At 40.0% G+C, this 19464-nt stretch overlaps 1 protein-coding gene across 7 annotated transcripts in view; it reads left to right on the forward strand.

The window, feature by feature from the left end:
• Window positions 1-19464, forward strand: part of kif6 (kinesin family member 6) — a 76898-nt gene that overhangs the window by 43157 nt on the left and 14277 nt on the right. For all 7 annotated transcript variants that reach the window (XR_014916914.1, XR_014916916.1, XM_085442329.1 and 4 more), the window contains 3 exons: window positions 2014-2202; window positions 12846-12948; window positions 16595-16650. Coding sequence is in view for 5 of the 7 variants with exons in the window: in XM_085442329.1 (XP_085298455.1) it covers window positions 2014-2202; window positions 12846-12948; window positions 16595-16650 (348 nt within the window). In the remaining 2 variants the exon portion in view is untranslated. The remainder of the gene's footprint in view (window positions 1-2013; window positions 2203-12845; window positions 12949-16594; window positions 16651-19464) is intronic.

Raw genomic sequence — 19464 nt, forward strand, 5'->3', positions numbered from 1 at the left:
GTTTAGATTTTGGCAGTTTTGAGAACACTGTATGTTTTATTTCAATGGAAATTGTAATTAGAGACTACTTCTTCATATTATTGTTTCCACTGACATCCCCTTTTGTCATGGCTGAAGGGAATAAAAGTTAAGTTATGCCGATTTTGTCTTTAAAAATCCCCCCGCGGTTATAGTCTGACTATAGTGAGATGTCTGCAGATCTCATTGTTAGTTGTGTGACTCAAAATTAGGGGTAGGCAACTCTTATTTCATGCTGACTAATAAATTAGGGGAAGGGCCATTCACAGGATAAATAAATCAAAATATGGTTACACGTTGAAATGAAAATATTACTAATATAAAATAAAATCCCTTTAAAACAATTTTAACTATAAGGATAACTTTCTACACTTTTCTTATGTAGTCAGTGACTGCAGGAAGTCTAGAACCCATGCACATCAACTAATGCTGTTTTCCCCCTTGAAATGTTCTGCCAGGCCTTCACTGTAGCAACCTTTGATTGTTTCCTTCTTGTGAGTCTTTGAGTATTAAAGTAAATAACTTTTTTAAAAAAATGCTCTTTATGGTTGAAATCAGATGACTGACTTGGCCAGTGTATAATATCTAATTTCTTTGCATTGAAAACTCTTTGGTTGCTTTTGCAGTATGCTTTGGGTCATTATTTATTTGCACTGTAAAGCGTTGTCTAATCAGTTTTGGCAGCATTTGGTTGAATCTGAGCAAAGGCTATAGGCCTGTGCGCTTAAGAGTCCGTGTTGCTGCTTGAATCAGCAGTCACATCGTCAATAAACAGTGGCCCATTTCCACTGGCAGTCATACATGCCCATACTGTAATGTTGCTTCCACCATGTTTGATTGATAATGTAGTATGCCTAAGATCGCGAGCTCTTTCTGTCTTTCTCCATACTTGTTTTCTTCCCATTATACAAGTAAATCTTGGTTTCATTTGTCCTTTTTTGTAAAACTGTGCAGACTCTTTTCTTTGTTTTCTGCTAAACTCTAAACTGGCCTTCCTCTTCTCAGGTCTTTCCATTCCCGTTTCCCCTTGTGTATTCTCATTGTGTTCCCATCTTATCTCTGTTTTTATCTTTTGTCAGATTCACGTCTTAGTGTGGGTCTCAGTCTGTATGTGCGTGTGTGTGTGCGTGCGTCTAATTACTGTTTTAATCTGATAGTCTTATATCTTGTGTGCTTCATATTGAATTTTACTTCCCCTGATATGCTGCAGCTGTCTTCCCTGGTGTTTTCAGTCTTCCTAATTACTTGCTGTGTATTTATTGTCTCAGCCTTCCCTTGTCCCTTGTCATGTCCTCACCTCACATGGTAGTGTGTTTCTTAGCTCTGTGTTGTGCTGTTTCCCCCTCAGAGTTAATTCCTAGTTTAACATAAGCTTTTCTTTTTGTTAACCTTTGCATTGCCAAAAATAAAGCAGGCCATGAAACTAATGTGTCCAGTTAGTTTTGAGCCCATTAAAAGGGACGCATTATAAAAACTGCTATAATTCCTAAATTATAGGCCAGAGGCCTTGTCCAAATACTTTTGGACCTAAGAGTAGTCAGCTCGAACCAGCCCTGGGACAAGATCTAAGAAGAGTCAGTACAGTCACTCAGTTATTCTCAGTTATACTCTTGAGCAGACAACCACATCAGTGGGAAAAGACTCCCAAGAAATTCTTGGCAGTGTCATCTCTGCAGGCTTTTGGCTCCTCTCCACTGACTCATGCCAGACATTGCACCTTCCCGTTTCTCTAAGGTCGGATGTCATTTAGGAAATCTCTACAGAAGCACAGCCTTTATCAAATAGCACAGCCTTTATCAAATATTGAAACATTTGGGAATACTTTTATAACAATTTTGTCAAAAATTAACTCTAGAGCAGCTACCTAACTGTCCTCATATATGCTTGACATAAGTTCTTTGATTTGTGATCTGTCCAATTGAATTGAGGGAGATTTTCTTGCAGTATCTTACCTCCAAAACAAAGACAAGTGCATTCTTTAATTCCTTGCGACAGGCATCCTAGTTAAGATGTTGAAGAAGGAGAAAAAAAGAGCCCAGGATGCTGCTGCTCAGCTTGCAAACATCACCAACAGCCAGAGTCAGAGTACATCGAGTGTGTCCACGGTGGAGCTGTCACAAGAAGGAAGTATGGAGACCATCTCAGCAGACCACAGAGGACGAGCTATACAGTACATGAAAAGAGGTACGTCAACCTCAAGGTGTTCCCCTTTTCTTAAAAGGCAATATTGAAAGATTTGGCATGTTACTTGTTACATATGCAAAATCGTGTTTGAAAGACTGCTGATATGTTGTGATATAGAGTCAAAGTGTGAATCAGGTCCAGCTTCTTTCAGATGTTTTTTCCTAAACATAGCATTTTCTGGCCTTAAAATGAGGCCATATAGCTTGGTTCAACCAACTCAAAAGGAGTTCATTGAGCCAAATTATCAAAAAAAAAAAAAAAAAAGAACAGGTAGTACAACTAGTGGTATTTAAGAGGGACTTATCTCAATAAAAGCTGTCTGTACTTTCAAGGAAAAAATAACATAGGCAAACATTCTCTGATGTAATTCCTTTCTTGTCTAATGTTCTCTAGATTTTTCTACTTTCAATAGAAAATGTCTTTTTTTTAATAGTATTTCTACTATTTAAAAAAACCCAAATTAAAAGGAAAAACATCCATCAACTAACTAGTAATGTAACTGTTTGTAGAATGGAATGTTTTTAGTCCAGGCTGTTAGAGGCCTGTTAGAGACAGTTTCATTGTTTTACATTATGTTACAATATCTTTAAAAAGCATTTAATACATGAAAAGAGTTTAATCATGTGTGTGTGTTAAAGTATTATGCATTTCCAAAGCATTTCAGTGTTTCTAAAGACAAGTGTCCACTTGTCCACATGTTGAGAGTGAAACCAATGTCATTTTTGCATTTGGTGTGGTATTTGATATATGTGAGCTATCAGTGCTCAAGACTAAAAGTAAGAACTGAAAACTGGCTGGGTAATATTCCTCAGAAATAGAGCTGACCTAGTACTAATGCTGTTCACGCTTACCAAAATAATCAGAACAGGTCCTGTCCCACATGGACTAATAAAGCACTGTATGAATTAAATCAAATTTTCACAGATGTTGACTCCATTAAGCGTCACACTCGCTCTTTTTAAGCTTTGAAAAATTAGGTGCTAAGCCTACAGACAGGTGATCTCTCTCGGTTGGAATGTAGGCTGTTTTTTGTGGTCTTAGATTTTCACTGTGCCTTTTGTGTGTCTCTGGGCCATAACAAATTCCTGATTTGTGGATTTTACTGCATGGTAAGGGTCTGACATACCAGAACCCTTTTCTTTATTTCTACACAATGCCATGAGTAGGATTATATGTATTAAAAGGACAGTATGGTATTTTAAACCTGTAATTTGTTGCTGGTGAAAAGCTAATGGGTTTAAAACCTGTAATACTGACTGGAACGTGAAGCCGAGGCCGTGAGCCAAGACTTCTGCAATGTAAATACAAGAGACGCTATGCAGATGTGACCAGGACACTAAACCTAGACTGACAACTTTTGAGAAAGCATCCACTTAATTTAGAGACAGAATGTCTGTGCCTTTGTGAAGCAGGCCAAAAAGGGTTATTCCAGAAGTCCTGCTCGCAGTTTTCTACATCCAGTTCATCCTCAGTATCACGAGAAGCTGCCAAGCCAGATGAGCTTCATGATTACCTGATTAAAATATGTTTAATCTCCTTTTCAAGATCGCTGTCTCTTGCTTGCCCAGATCTCATCCAGGAAGTCCCGATTTGAATATTTGTATTCTGCGCCCACGGTTCTCAAAGTCAAGCATGGTACGCACATTAACAAACAACACCCACGGATGACGGTGATAGGAGCTCTTGCTACAAACAAGCCGTTTACAATTCTGAAACCAGTGACTCAGCTGAGCAGCGAGAAAAGAAGCATGCGTGTTGTGCACTATAAAACTGTCTTTCAGGGTGAGGTTGTCAACCGACATCGAAGAGTGGTGCTTGCCATCAAATGCTTGTACAAAACACATTGAGAAAGGCTTTTTTTAACTACACTAACACAATCTTCACAGGCACCCCTGAACCACTTGCCAAATTTGCCTCCCTACAACTTTCTATACTTCTGTGTAGATCCAGAAGAGATCCAGCACACACTGCACAGGCACAAGTATGAGTGAACATTTGCAGAGTGAGCAGCCATACTGTCCAGAATTGAACAAAGAGATGATCTTGAAATCTAGATTTTTTTTTTAAATAGATCTATCCAAGAATTTTTTGATCACATCTTGTATAATCTCTTTAGTCTGGGTCTCCTCCCAACTGACCATCCAAAGTTAGACGACTAGGAGATATCCTGATAAGATGAACGTGTATGTATCAGTAATTATCTCACGATACTCAAGTTCTTTGGCAACAACTCTCCTCTAGTGCAGAGGCAGCTGTCCATTCCTGTTTTTGGATGAGAATCATGGTCTCCCATTGATGGTGCTAACTATGTTCTGTCACCTCATTGTCAGCTTTACAGTGGGGCAAAAAAGTATTTAGTCAGCCACCGATTGTGCAAGTTCCCCCACCTAAAATGATGACAGAGGTCAGTAATTTGCACCAGAGGTACACTTCAACTGTGAGAGACAGAATGTGAAAAAAAAATCCATGAATCCACATGGTAGGATTTGTAAAGAATTTATTTGTAAATCAGGGTGGAAAATAAGTATTTGGTCAATAACAAAAATACAACCCAATACTTTGTAACATAACCTTTGTTGGCAATAACAGAGGTCAAACGTTTACTATAGGTCTTTACCAGGTTTGCACACACAGTAGCTGGTATTTTGGCCCATTCCTCCATGCAGATCTTCTCGAGAGCAGTGATGTTTTGGGGCTGTCGCCGAGCAACACGGACTTTCAACTCCCGCCACAGATTTTCTATGGGGTTGAGGTCTGGAGACTGGCTAGGCCACTCCAGGACTTTCAAATGCTTCTTACGGAGCCACTCCTTTGTTGCCCGGGCGGTGTGTTTTGGATCATTGTCATGTTGGAAGACCCAGCCTCGTTTCATCTTCAAAGTTCTCACTGATGGAAGGAGGTTTTGGCTCAAAATCTCACGATACATGGCCCCATTCATTCTGTCCTTAACACGGGTCAGTCGTCCTGTCCCCTTGGCAGAAAAACAGCCCCATAGCATGATGTTTCCACCCCCATGCTTCACAGTAGGTATGGTGTTCTTGGGATGCAACTCAGTATTCTTCGTCCTCCAAACACGACGAGTTGAGTTTATACCAAAAAGTTCTACTTTGGTTTCATCTGACCACATGACATTCTCCCAATCCTCTGCTGTATCATCCATGTGCTCTCTGGCAAACTTCAGACGGGCCTGGACATGCACTGGCTTCAGCAGCGGAACACGTCTGGCACTGCGGGATTTGATTCCCTGCCGTTGTAGTGTGTTACTGATGGTGACCTTTGTTACTTTGGTCCCAGCTCTCTGCAGGTCATTCACCAGGTCCCCCCGTGTGGTTCTGGGATCTTTGCTCACCGTTCTCATGATCATTTTGACCCCACGGGATGAGATCTTGCGTGGAGCCCCAGATCGTGGGAGATTATCAGTGGTGTTGTATGTCTTCCATTTTCTGATGATTGCTCCCACAGTTGATTTTTTCACACCAAGCTGCTTGCCTATTGTAGATTCACTCTTCCCAGTCTGGTGCAGGTCTACAATACTTTTCCTGGTGTCCTTCGAAAGCTCTTTGGTCTTGGCCATGGCGGAGTTTGGAGTCTGACTGTTTGAGGCTGTGGATAGGTGTCTTTTATACAGATGATGAGTTCAAACAGGTGCCATTCATACAGGTAACGAGTGGGGGACAGAAAAGCGTCTTACAGAAGACGTTACAGGTCTGTGAGAGCCAGAGATTTTCCATGTTTGAGGTGACCAAATACTTATTTTCCACCCTGATTTACGAATAAATTCTTTACAAATCCTACCATGTGAATTCATGGATTTTTTTTTCACATTCTGTCTCTCACAGTTGAAGTGTACCTCTGGTGCAAATTACTGACCTCTGTCATCATTTTAAGTGGGGGAACTTGCACAATCGGTGGCTGACTAAATACTTTTTTGCCCCACTGTAACTGTGCGTTCTAACAGTCATATTCAGAAAGGCAAAAGGACTGCATTAGATTCTTAAAACCAACACCCTCCTTACTCTGAGTGTGCCCTGAGATCCTGTCTATGAATGCCAAATACGTAATTTGTTTGTAGTTCTCAATTCAAATCCAAAAATGTATGCATAAATACATAAGTAAATATGCCAGAGGATATTTACTCTTTCGTTTTGGCAAATGTGTACATAATAAAGAACCATACTGTTTTACTTAACTGGCAGCCTAAGCGTGGTTGACAGCCTTTATGAACTAAAAGTTTAAAGATACATGATAACAATGACCCAAAGGTGGCAGCTTTAGAAGTAGAAACTGCAGCTGCAGCTGAACTTCTTTAGACATAAACTTGGTTTAAATGTAAGGGGAATGCTGAGGTTAAGCAAGTTAAGCTTTTGGATGAGCTCTCCAGCCAAAGGCGGCATTTATTTGGCTTTTCCTGCTTAATTTTGGTTAAGTGGAGCCTCGAGTGATGATGAACTTGAGCCTTTGTAACAAGCTTGGTCATAGCCATCAGGCTCGGTATGAGCCAGAAACTCATCAAACCAAGCCTGCGCTCTTGTCTCTGCTAACCACAGCTCTCTCATCCTCTCTGACATTTTTGTGTCATGGTGCCCAGTGCAGTAATAAGACCAGAAGAGCCTGTTTGAAAACAAAATACACACTTCAAGTCTGTCCATAAAGGACTATAGAAGGAACAAAGACCATGAACAGGGGTTTTTAAAATCACTGATAAATGATGTTCCATATGTATTAGATTATCTGATATGCAGTTAACATTATTATATGGGCTGTCACAGCAGAAGATTTGTTTTCATTCGGCCTCAAAAGGCCATTTTATTTCTTTCTTTCTCTCTTGTGAGACATGAACTTCCATGGATTCTGGTTCCTCTTAGTTTTACTTGGGCAGTCCATCCAGGTATATTAACAGCTGTGAAAATAAATTTAATGAACATAGATCATTGCAACTACAGCTGATCCACAGCTGTCATGTTAAAGCCTCCAAAATCAGTTCTATTCAAATTTTCACATCAGAATTCTGCAAACAATACCCACAGTGACAAAGTGTTTTCTTGAGGTTCGCATACTTATTGTGCATAAGTATTCACAGCCTTTGCTCAACACTTTGTTCAAGCAGTTTTGGCAACAATTACAACCTCAAGTCTTTTTGAGTATGATGCTACAAGCTTGGCACACCTGTTTTTGGGAACTCTCAGGCTCCATCGGTGCTCAGATATTTTCTGATCTCTCCAGAGCTGTTCAGTCTGGTCTCTGGCTGAGCCACTCAAGAACATTCACAGACGGGTCCCAAAGTCACTCCTTTGTTATCTTGACTGTGTGCTAGGGATGTCTGTACATTGCTGTATTCATCTTTCCCTCGAAAAAAAAAACAAAAACAAAACATCCCCACAGCTTGATGGTGCCACCACCATGTTCAGTGTAGGGATAGTATTGGCCAGGTGATGAGTGGTGCCTGGTTTCCTCCAGATATGACGCTTTGTATTCAGCCCCAAGTGTTCAGTCTTTGTTTCATAAGGTCAGACAATGTGGTTTCTTATGGTCTGAGAGTCTTTAGGGTGCCTTTTGGCAAACTACATGTCGGTTGTCACAGTTTGACAAAGTTTTAGTGGGGGGTGGCTTCCATCTGGCCACTCTACCATCCAAGCCTGATTGGTGGAGTGCTGCAGAAATGGCTTTCCTTCTCGAAGTATCTTCTTTTCTCCACAAAGCAACGTTGGAGGGATGCTTGTGCCAGTAAGGGCATCTGGTGTAAAAATCTGTGGCAAGTTAAATATGAAAATTTAACCACTGTGGTTGACCCCTTGTAAATGCATGGAGTATTTTTTCTACAGTCACCTTTTTCAGTCACTATGTGTTTATACACCACTCTTCATTTAATTATTAGTTATTATGTTGTTGCAGTTTTTAATAATTTCTGGCTCTTTGCCACAGCATGTCTTTGTCTTGTCTTCATCCACTCATCCCCAATCGGTCGCAGCCCATGGCCGCCCCTGCCTGAGCTTGGTTTTGCAGGAGGTTTCTTCCTGTTTAAAGGAAGGTTTTTCCTTCCCACTGTCATCAAAGCGCCTGCTCATAGGGGGGCATGTGATTGTTGGGGTTTTCTCTGTTTTCTTTGTATTATTGTCGGGTCTTTACGTTACTATATAAAGTGCCTTGAGGCAACTGTTGTTGTGATTTGGTGCTACATAAAGACTCAGAGGTATGGTGCTACATACGTCTGAGTCATCATCGGTGACGACCTAAGCAACTTTGTAGCATTTTGTACTCTTTGTAGAAGAAAGAGGCACTTCTGGTTTACATCAGAAATAAGGAGGCTGCAGCATTCTTGCCTCAAGAAAATAAAATGTGTGCCCTTTTCCAGGCTGGAGGATTATAACAATGGTGGACGGCATGCTGACCAAGACTGATTTAGCATTGCTGTGGAGTCACAGACTGAGATGGTGTTTGTAGATGACTTCATTCTTAAACCAGACTATATAATGACTACATTTTTTAATTTTGCCAACAGTATTAGTACTGTCCACTCTGTTGTGGGGAAAGTTGCACACCCCCAGAAATCTCCAGATCCTGCAGTAGTTACACGTCCACTCAGGAATGTTCAACCAATTTTCTCACACTTCATGAGAAATTCCTGACTCTTTCAGCCTGATGCTGTCCAGGGAGACTCTGTAACTTTGGGAAGCACAAGACCACACTGAGTACTTACAGGAGAATCAGAGAAGACATTTCCTACAGTTGTAATGCTTTTTATGTGGAGCACAGGTGGGGTCAATATTTATTTATTTGGTTTTTTTAGACTTTGGTGTTCATGCTGCATTTCTACAAAGATTTATGAGGTCCATTCTTTATTCTCTGTTTAAAAAGAGACCATTTCTGAGAAAAACTCTCAAACTCTGAGATTAGATTTTTGAGGGAAAATGCACAATATTTTGTAGATTATCTAGAAAAAAATATACAAAAAAAGATTACACTTTGCAGTCAAATTCACTAAGGGAATCCTGATAACTGTAGCTCTAACTCGAATTTCAAGCTTTAAAGAGACACTGTCATAAAATGGGTGGATTCAGAACATAATTACACACTGAATTAGACGAGCTTTGTGCAACATCTGTTGTTTCTGCAGTTTCATGCAGTAAAACAGCAGTTTTACAGAGGCTGGTGGATTAGAATTTCAGCTTTTTATCTTTATTTATTTTGGCTTTCATTTTTCTAAATGTCCAATTTTTTCATGTAAATTGAAGTCTAATCTTACATATCTCATCCTTTTGTTTTTCAGAATGTTGCCTCCCTTCATCTGTGTATTTTTTATTATCATTATTATTATTATTCATTTCACAGGTTTTCTTCCTAATAGTTACAATTTTCATATCAGAAAATGTCGGATTTATTCCTACTTTTGCCTGTGCCTTTAAATATATATCTTTTAGAAACCTCCTTTTCCCAGTTTGTTTATTTATTTATTTATTTATTTTCCATCTTTAGAATATTTTAGGATTTTTGAATTTTATTATTAGCTGACAGTTAACTTTTTGTATAGCTTTATTTATTTATAGTATCTGTTTTTTTTCCTTTGTATTTATTTATTATATATGTTCTTATTCTTTGCAAAGCACTTTAGCACTCTTTCCAATAACCTTACTATTTCTGTTACCTTTATTTAATATGCCACAGTAGTAAATCAGTACCTAACTATTGAATTTTTAGACCCATAGATTTAAAAGTAACGCATTGAGAAAAAAGGATAAGAAAAATACAGCTGTCCTTGTGCGTCTTCTTATGTGTGCTCTAAATACATTTTTTATGAAATACACAGAATGAGCAGAATACCAGAGGGACACACAGTTGACGCAGTTCTTTAACAATAGAGCAGATATCATATGTTTCTCATCTGCAGAGGCTGGTTTCCATGACCCACTTGGAGACTCAAACTATATGCACATTAGATCATTGTTCTTTATTCTGTCTTAATTTAAAACAAATGCGCTACACTTATCATGTCCGCATGCTCAGAGGGTCGCTGACTGTTTATGTACATTTCAATTAGGTCTAATCTTTGGGTCCTGCTGCTGCAGTCGCTGGATAAAAATCACTGTCCCCTGAAGATGCACTGTAAATATAATGATGATGAACTTTCCATGGAAACCATTTGTGATGATTGAAAGCCATACTGTCAGACTCTGTTTTTTCCTTCTGTTCTTGGCCTCCTAGCTCAGCCAACACATAATAGAACCTGGACATTAGGAAGGGTTTTCTGATTACCACTGTCTCTGTAGAAGCACTCTGCGCACATTACGTCATAGAGCTGGATTTCTGCTGCGTTTGCTGTACAATGAAAACAGGACTAATAGGAGTGTTTAGAGTCTTATGAAGGTACAGATGTACAGTGTCTCCTTCCTGTTCTTTTCATAGAGCGCTGATAGAAAGACAAGGTGTTCCTGTTGTGGCTCAGACTGTTAAAGAATTGAATTAACCAGAAATGAGACGAGTCTTAAGTGAGAGTTAGATCTTAACGTAAATCCGGCTAGCTTGTGATGAGACGCTGATGATTCTAGCAGGCCGTCCACACGTTTCTGTGATCTGGACCAAATGGAGACACCTCAGTGAGTGAGAAAGTGCAGTAGGAACATAAAATTCACCCAAAAATAATTGTGAAAGCTCCTAGCTTCTTCTCTTTGCTGGCATTTCACCTCTAAAATTTGTTGAAGCAGCAACAACAGTCACAACACATTCAAACCTCTGTGGTTTGTCTGCACTTGGAGCACGGAAAAGAAAAATGAGGAAAGTTGGCCTGAGGACCGTGTGATCTCATTACCCCACAAATTCTGTGAGCACAACATAATATGATGTTATATCACCCTTAGATATTCCTGGAATGCTGCTTTTTTACAAGAGTCGACCGGAGTGCATTTCCCCTCAAGATCCCCTCATGTTGATTTGTAGAGTTTGGCTCTTGTAGCGCACGTCTAAGTTGGTTTTAATCAGGACTTTCCAAAAATAAAGAAACAGCATTCCTAACTGTCCCACGATTAATCTCACATGAGTTAGTGTCCTGTGTACGAATGTCTTTGGTTAGAACGGATAAGTCCACAGATTTAACGGGGGGTGCAGGGATTATTGGAAATCATGGTGGCATTTTGGATTTTCCAAGGAACAGTTGGAAAACAGTTGGTAACAGAGAGGAAAACAACAACTTGTTTTTCGCCTTCTTAATAAAACAGGAAAAAAATAGAGTGAATTCCAGTCACCATGATACATGCAGCACTTATAAATAATAAATAGCTCCCAGTCATTTAATGTCTACATACAAGTTTAGCTTTTTGTGTTAAACTAAGAGAAATAAAGTTTTTACAACAGATTTATTATCATGTAATAGCATGAAAAATAACAGTGCGCTAATTGTAAGATTTTTCTCTAATACCAATATAATCTGTACTGATCTCATTGTGTTATTTAAGGAGGCAACAGAAAAAAATCACAGTTGACTGACTAAGATTGCAGTGTCAGTATTTAAGGTCAGGATGTGAACGTCACTAAAGAGGAGCTCTACCAGAACCTGACTAAAGAGCAGGCAGACTACTGTCTGTCACACATGAAGCCCTACCTCGACAGCAAGGGCCGCGAGCTGCCGTCAGCTTTCGACTTTGTCGAATTCACTCGCTCGCTCTTTGTCAACTGATCCTTTCCCCTTTCCCCAAGTAATCCAAACCATGCAGTGACATATTAACGTTATCTTGTGGATGGGCTCTTCTCAAGGATTTTCTTAGGTCGAGTTTGGTCCGATTTTGGTGTCTTCTTTCTGCCATATGATGACAATTGCCTCTGCCCATCAGGAATCTCAACAAGAACTTTTATTCAGAACTATTTAACCTACAAATAAACATCCTTCCTTTGCTAATGTGTTTATATTAGTCTAACCATAGCTTTGTAGTTAGACTCCAGGTGCATTTGGACACAGAGATGGTGCATAATGGTTACCACACAGATGCTTCTGGGTCATTTCACTCCTTTAGGAACCTTCCTGAGAATAAAATTTACAATCCAGCCTTTCTAATTCAATTGCATTTTCAGAAGGAGACCAAATCAACGCTCTCTGCTGTGTTGTGTTTTATCCCCTTGGTGGAAGTGCAGTATTTAAAGCAGATGTGTACAGCTTTAATAAAAACTTGAGCAGTGAGCAGGAAGTTCAACATCATGTTTCCTGATGTGCGATGCACTGCTGAGGTTGAGCAGCGAGGGGTGGGGTATATCCTCTATGTAATCTTGACATGTTCACAACTGCTGTTTATATTTGTGTTTATGTTCTCGCTAATCATCAAATGCCGCGATAATCAGCCATATCAGTAGAGCTCTGTAGCGCACATCTGGCTCCCAGACTGGAGTAGAGTACCGGTGAATGTGGGAACATGTTCACATTTGTGTGAATGAGAGAGTGAATGAATAGTGGTATTGTAAAGCGCTTTGGGTGCCTTCAAAAGCGCTATATAAATACAATCCATTATTATCCATTATTATTTGCACAGCAGGACCTGGCATGAGTGCTCAAGTTAGATGATGTTTTTTACCGTGGAGCTGCTGATATACACAGTGTTTCTGATTCATAAAATAAAGCACACTGTGCATCTCAGTGCTGATTTTTATTCTCTCTCTTTCAGGCCCCAAGCTGTCAATGGGAAAACAAGAGGCCTTTGAGATCTTCATAAGAGACCATGAAGACCACCTAACCATTGAAGACAACAAGAGTCTGCTGAAACAGAGGTTAATGACTAGTAGAACAAAATATTATCCTGATAATGCCCAAATTAAGGCAGACTACTTCAACGTATAAGCAGTACCACAAAGTTCAGCATTTCAAGGATATCGTTTTCTTCTCGGGCACCTCTTTCTCTAACACCAGGAATCAGTCTGAGTGGTCACATGAATGTGGTTAACAAAGTCACGTTCACTCAGGAAAATGATTCTTTGCCCTCATAAACACGGAGCAATAGTTTTGAGTAAAATTCAAATTACATATACAGGGAGTAGGGATGGGTACCGGTGTCCGGTGCCATGATGGCACCGGTTCTGACATAAACGGTAGTAACCAGACCGAAAAGCAGCGCACATTTCGGTGCTTTTTTTCCCTGAGCTGTGATACACTTCTAGCCAATCATTTTACGTTTCCGAGGATAGTAGGCGGGGCCAGGTACGTACGTTCTTTTATGCAGAGCTACAGATTAAAAATGTCCAAAGGCGAAGCGGTCAAAAGTCTGGCTGTACTTCACAGCAAAATATGCAAACTCAGCAGCCTGCAACAAGTGCTTTAAGCTGATACTGTGATACTGTCAAAGGAGGTAACACCTCGAATCCGATGAAACACCTGGCGACGCATAGCGTTTTTTTTAAAAGCCCAGAAATGCGCCGTATTTGATGGCAGCAGCAGCCGTTCTTCTCTGCGTGAGTAGCTTAATGTTGTTCGTGTGTAATTTACGTTGAGTAGGCTAACCACGTTATTACATTAATGCATGTAAGGTGAACTAGCAAACATCATCATAGCTACATGCGGCTGTCTTCTTGTTTGATGGCAGATACTCCCTTCACCCTGGCCAAAAAGGCTAAAATGACCAAAGAAAAAGAGGGAAACAGCTAAACATGAGAGGTTTTTGGACAAAGTTTGTGTTTTTTACATTGTTTAAGCACTGCTTCCAGCCAAGAGTGATACCATATATGCCCCATAGCTGCAGAAAAGGCTAACATTGTTATCTTTTTACAAAAAACCAGCTGAATATGAGAGGTTTTTGGACCAATTTTGTGTTCTCCATTCTTTAAGCACCGGTTTGAGCACCGTTTGAGCACCGGCACCGTTTCAAAAGTACCGATTTGGCACCGGTATCAGATAAAACCTAAACGATACCCATCCCTAACAGGGAGTGCAGAATTATTAGGCAAGTTGTATTTTTGAGGAATAATTTTATTATTGAACAACAACCATGTTCTCAATGAACCCAAAAAACTCATTAATATCAAAGCTGAATGTTTTTGGAAGTAGTTTTTAGTTTGTTTTTAGTTTTAGCTATTTTAGGGGGATATCTGTGTGTGCAGGTGACTATTACTGTGCAGAATTATTAGGCAACTTAACAAAAAACAAATATATACCCATTTCAATTATTTATTTTTACCAGTGAAACCAATATTACATCTCCACATTCACAAATATACATTTCTGACATTCCAAAACAAAACCAAATCAGCGACCAATATAGCCACCTTTCTTTGCAAGGACACTCAAAAGCCTGCCATCCATGGATTCTGTCAGTGTTTTGATCTGTTCACCATCAACATTGCGTGCAGCAGCAACCACAGCCTCCCAGACACTGTTCAGAGAGGTGTACTGTTTTCCCTCCTTGTAAATCTCACATTTGATGATGGACCACAGGTTCTCAATGGGGTTCAGATCAGGTGAACAAGGAGGCCATGTCATTAGTTTTTCTTCTTTTATACCCTTTCTTGCCAGCCACGCTGTGGAGTACTTGGACGCGTGTGATGGAGCATTGTCCTGCATGGAAATCATGTTTTTCTTGAAGGATGCAGGCTTCTTCCTGTACCACTGCTTGAAGAAGGTGTCTTCCAGAAACTGGCAGTAGGACTGGGAGTTGAGCTTGACTCCATCCTCAACCCGAAAAGGCCCCACAAGCTCATCTTTGATGATACCAGCCCAAACCAGTACTCCACCTCCATCTTGCTGGCGTCTGAGTCGGACTGGAGCTCTCTGCCCTTTACCAATCCAGCCACGGGCCCATCCATATGGCCCATCAAGACTCACTCTCATTTCATCAGTCCATAAAACCTTAGAAAAATCAGTCTTGAGATATTTCTTGGCCCAGTCTTGACGTTTCAGCTTGTGTGTCTTGTTCAGTGGTGGTCGTCTTTCAGCCTTTCTTACCTTGGCCATGTCTCTGAGTATTGCACACCTTGTGCTTTTGGGCTCTCCAGTGATGTTGCAGCTCTGAAATATGGCCAAACTGGTGGCAAGTGGCATCTTGGCAGCTGCATGCTTGACTTTTCTCAGCTCATGGGCAGTTATTTTGCGCCTTGGTTTTTCCACACGCTTCTTGAGACCCTGTTGACTATTTTGAATGAAACGCTTGATTGTTCGATGATCACGCTTCAGAAGCTTTGCAATTTTGAGACTGCTGCATCCCTCTGCAAGATATCTCACTATTTTTGACTTTTCTGAGCCTGTCAAGTCCTTCTTTTGACCCATTTTGCCAAAGGAAAGGACGTTGCCTAATAATTATGCACACCTGATATAGGGTGTTGATGTCATTAGACCACACCCCTTCTCATTACAGAGATGCACATCACCTAATATGCTTAATTGGTAGTAGGCTTTCGAGCCTATACAGCTTGGAGTAAGACAACATGCATGAAGAGGATGATGTGGACAAAATACTCATTTGCCTAATAATTCTGCACTCCCTGTATATACAGTAATGGACTTCTATACATTTTACATCAGATTAAAACTTTGGGTGTAAGATTCAGATAATTATTTATTAAAAGCTAGACATTTTAAATGAGAATAAGAAAGAAAAGTATGTCTTTGTGCCCCCCATTTCCCTGCCCTATCGGCCCCCCTGGCTAAACTTTGCTAGATCCGCCCCTGCACAGTTACCAGCCGTCAGCTGCGTAGAAAAAGATCCTGGTCCAGAAAGTAATATTAAATAAATTCTAACAACAGCTTATCAAGGTTAAACATTCTGCTGATGTTCAGCCACTGGTTTCCTCTTTCTGGCGCAAAGTGGGCCAAAAACAAAGAAGAGAGACGGACTTGGACAGAAAAGCCGATCAGCTGATCATTAATCAGTTTCATGACTGAAGTAGCAACAGGAGAGGGAGGGAGAGAGAAGAGGCAGTCGCTCCATATATTGGTTGTTAAGCTTAACGTGGGAATGCTTTACAAACATTCAGATATTAACTTACACACTTGCTTTACTTCTCTCTGGGATCACTTCCTCGGAGATGAAATGCCGGTTTGGTAGGAGGCTCCAAATACACACAACCGCTCTATCACATGAGCACACTGCTCCGACATGCTATGGTTATGGGCCGAGTTACGCTGTGTCGCAAGTTTTGTGAGGTGCTTTATTGATATTTAATGGATCGGGTTACATTTTTTATTTCTCTCCGATATCCGATCCAGTAATTTACGTCAGTATCGGACCGATACGTAATATCGGATCGGTCCATCTCTAGTAAAGACACATTATTGTTGTATTGTTTTTCAGTGGATTTTCTATCCTTAAGAGATGCCAGACATTTCCACAATCCAGATGTATAAACAGCACAACAGGCCAGAGGAAGCATATGTAAATGTGATTTTGGGGGTGAACTTTGCTTTTAATTCTTTGATTCTTTTGAACAGATCAGCAGAGGCCCGGAAACTTGGAGAGGAACTGAATGAAGCCAGAAACAGAATCAGTAAGTTTTCTCATTCTTTTTGAAAAACACATTGCACTCAAGAGCTGCGTAATGTTCAGGTGCGCAGTCTTCTGTCATAGAATAGAATAGAGCCCTCTATTCAAAAGAAAGATATAAATAGTAAAGACATCATCAGGAATTAATAGCAAACAGAAGAGAGGGATATATACAAAACAAGAGAAAGGCACACATCGGAGAGCAAATTGCTGGGAAGCAGTGCAAAAGGACTTGATCATCCTAATGGAAACTGAGATACAGTTGATAAGACGCTCCATTGAGTTCTGTGGTGTGTTCTTCTGTGTTTACTTTACCACACATCAGCAGCAGAAGAGCTAACATAGCATGAAGCAAGCTAAGACCAAAGAGCGAGCAGTTTGGAGGTTCATGCTGCGATAGCAACAGCCTTTCGCTATATGTTTCAAAAGGTTTTTCTTTTTCTGTGTGTTCGGAGATACAGTGGTGTAAAAACAGTGCTTGCCCCTGCTCCTCACATGTAGGTTTGGATTTTTCCCCCTTAATAAGAAACACCTTTATTTAGAAACTGCATTTTGTGTTTACTCAAGTTATCTTTGTCTAATAGTAAAATTAGTTTCATGATCTGAAACATTTAAGTGTGACAAATATAAAAAAAAATAGGAAATAAGGAAGGGGACAAAGACTTTTTATACCACTGTATAGGAAGAAGCTGAAAGGGCGTTGATTTGATGTTGGGAAGCTTCTGTTGTTACTATGGCAACATAACGTCCTCAGCTTGATTGATATTTAATATTTAACTAGTTTCATATTTTACTTCACCTGTTTCTTTCTGACAATAGGCGACAATAATGCAGTTTTATTTTTCTTGGATTTGTCTTGTGTCTTTACTTTTGAATATTTCCCAATTTAGTTATTTTGGTCAGTTATTTTAACAAGTTCCATATTAATACATTTGAAACAGCCTGAAGATTTCCACATTTGGATTTCCGGTTACTGAAGATTCCAACCTGTGCTTTTTACTTGGCTGTCACTCTTGTGCTGTTCTGTGTGATATCCATAACGGGTAAACTTGGCATTGGCTTAGGCCAAAGCTTAGTGGTTCTAAGCCTTATGTTGTTAGTCTGGGACTATATTCACTACACAATGTGTGTCTTCTAAATGCCCACAAGTGACCCAAAGTGAAGATTAGACAGAGACTGTCTCATTTGCACTTTGTTTCTTATTTCCAAGTAAATATTTTTATTTCTGGATTCTAATTGAGTCATAATTCAAAATAATTCTTATGTATTGTAAACTTGGTTTATGAGTTCATTCTCTGCCTGAAACAAGCTGAACTAGGAGTCTGTCATACTTCCATGTAACACGACATTCTATGACACAAGATGAGGCTTCCATTAAGAACAACGCTCTGAGAATGCAGAGCCTTTTGAGGAACTGAGCTAAAAGAATTACGTTAAATAGCAACAGACATCTGAAAACATTCCAGTGATAACTTTCTTGATGTTGGCTAGATGCACTGAGTCTTCTTCTTCGTCTTCTTTGTCTTCTTCTTCTTCGTCTTCTTCTTCTTCACTCACTATGTGTTTATACACCTCTCTGCATTTAACTATTAGTTATTACTGATCTCTCTTGTTTTTTTCTTTTGTTACTTTTGCGTTTCTTTATTTTTTGCTTTTTTTTTCCATTTCAGTTTTGTGCAGGTAAAAAAAACCCTTCATTTTAAAAACTCCTAGAGCTGTTCCATACAGAAAAAAAAGGAAAAGCAGAGAAGGTGCACTTTAATATAGAAATCATAAAAGATGCCTTGTTAGAAGCTCAGTATTGTGTCATAACCTGCTGCTGTTTACAGAAACACTAAAAGCCGAGTCCTGTCGCCGCTGGCAGTGAGTTTAAATGATATTAATGTTTGGTTGAACTTTCCAGTAAACTCAGAGCAGTTAAAATGTGTTTTTATCTGGTTTGCGTTTACTACTGCAAGCTACATTTATAAATTTCCCTGCTCTGTCTGTGGCTCATTTCACATGCCGTTGAAATGGATAGGTTTACACCAACGCCTGGCATCAGCGCTGCCTCCGAGCACGCTCAGTGGTTTAGTAGCATTTGCCCGTTAGCACCACACATGCCAGTGTACACTTATCACCCTCTGAATTCATTTTTTTTGTCTTTAGCCTTCACTGCATGAGGTGCTGACACAGACGAATCTGTCACATGTCATGCAGAAATCAACCCTGACAGCATGCAGATTATTAACTCTTTAAATGTGTTCTGCAGACCACACAGTGAGGCTGAAGCGAGGAAAAACTGGATTTTTACTAATTTATCCACATTCCTCATCTTAGTCAAACATCTCAATGCTGTCAAAGCTTATTACATTTTTAGGTGCACAGAGCTGCATTCTTCCTGGATGAGAGATGGTGTTTTTAGTGGCTGGAGAGTGGCTCGCTGTGTTTTAATGCCATCTTGGAGGGTTTGCTCGGAAACTTTACACCACCTGTGTCTCATGGTTAAAGGAGAACATGGAAACTTTTAGGATAATATGAGGTGCTTTTTTCTAAAGGACCCAACTTGAGGGTTAGAGGAAGCATCAGTCTCTAGTTTATGCTGTATTTCTTGGCCTCACTATGACTCTAGAGATCAGTCCTACTGCAGAGACGCATTCTGAAACCATAGGTCGAAAGAAGAGATTTCTATTTAGAAAGTCACAGATGCACATCTTCTGTAGCAGGAGTATGAGACTGATGTGATTCTGAGCTCCCACTAAAGCAATTTGTGTGAAGTGGCGAGAATGAGAATCAGTACCTCAAAGTCTGAGACCGTGGTTTCATGGCTCCAGAAGGC

The sequence above is a fragment of the Copadichromis virginalis genome, linkage group LG19 (genome assembly GCF_057382275.1).
Source record: "Copadichromis virginalis isolate Kocher_CV1m ecotype Utaka linkage group LG19, C_Virginalis_male_GT1.1, whole genome shotgun sequence".
NCBI classification, from domain to species: Eukaryota; Metazoa; Chordata; class Actinopteri; order Cichliformes; family Cichlidae; genus Copadichromis; species Copadichromis virginalis.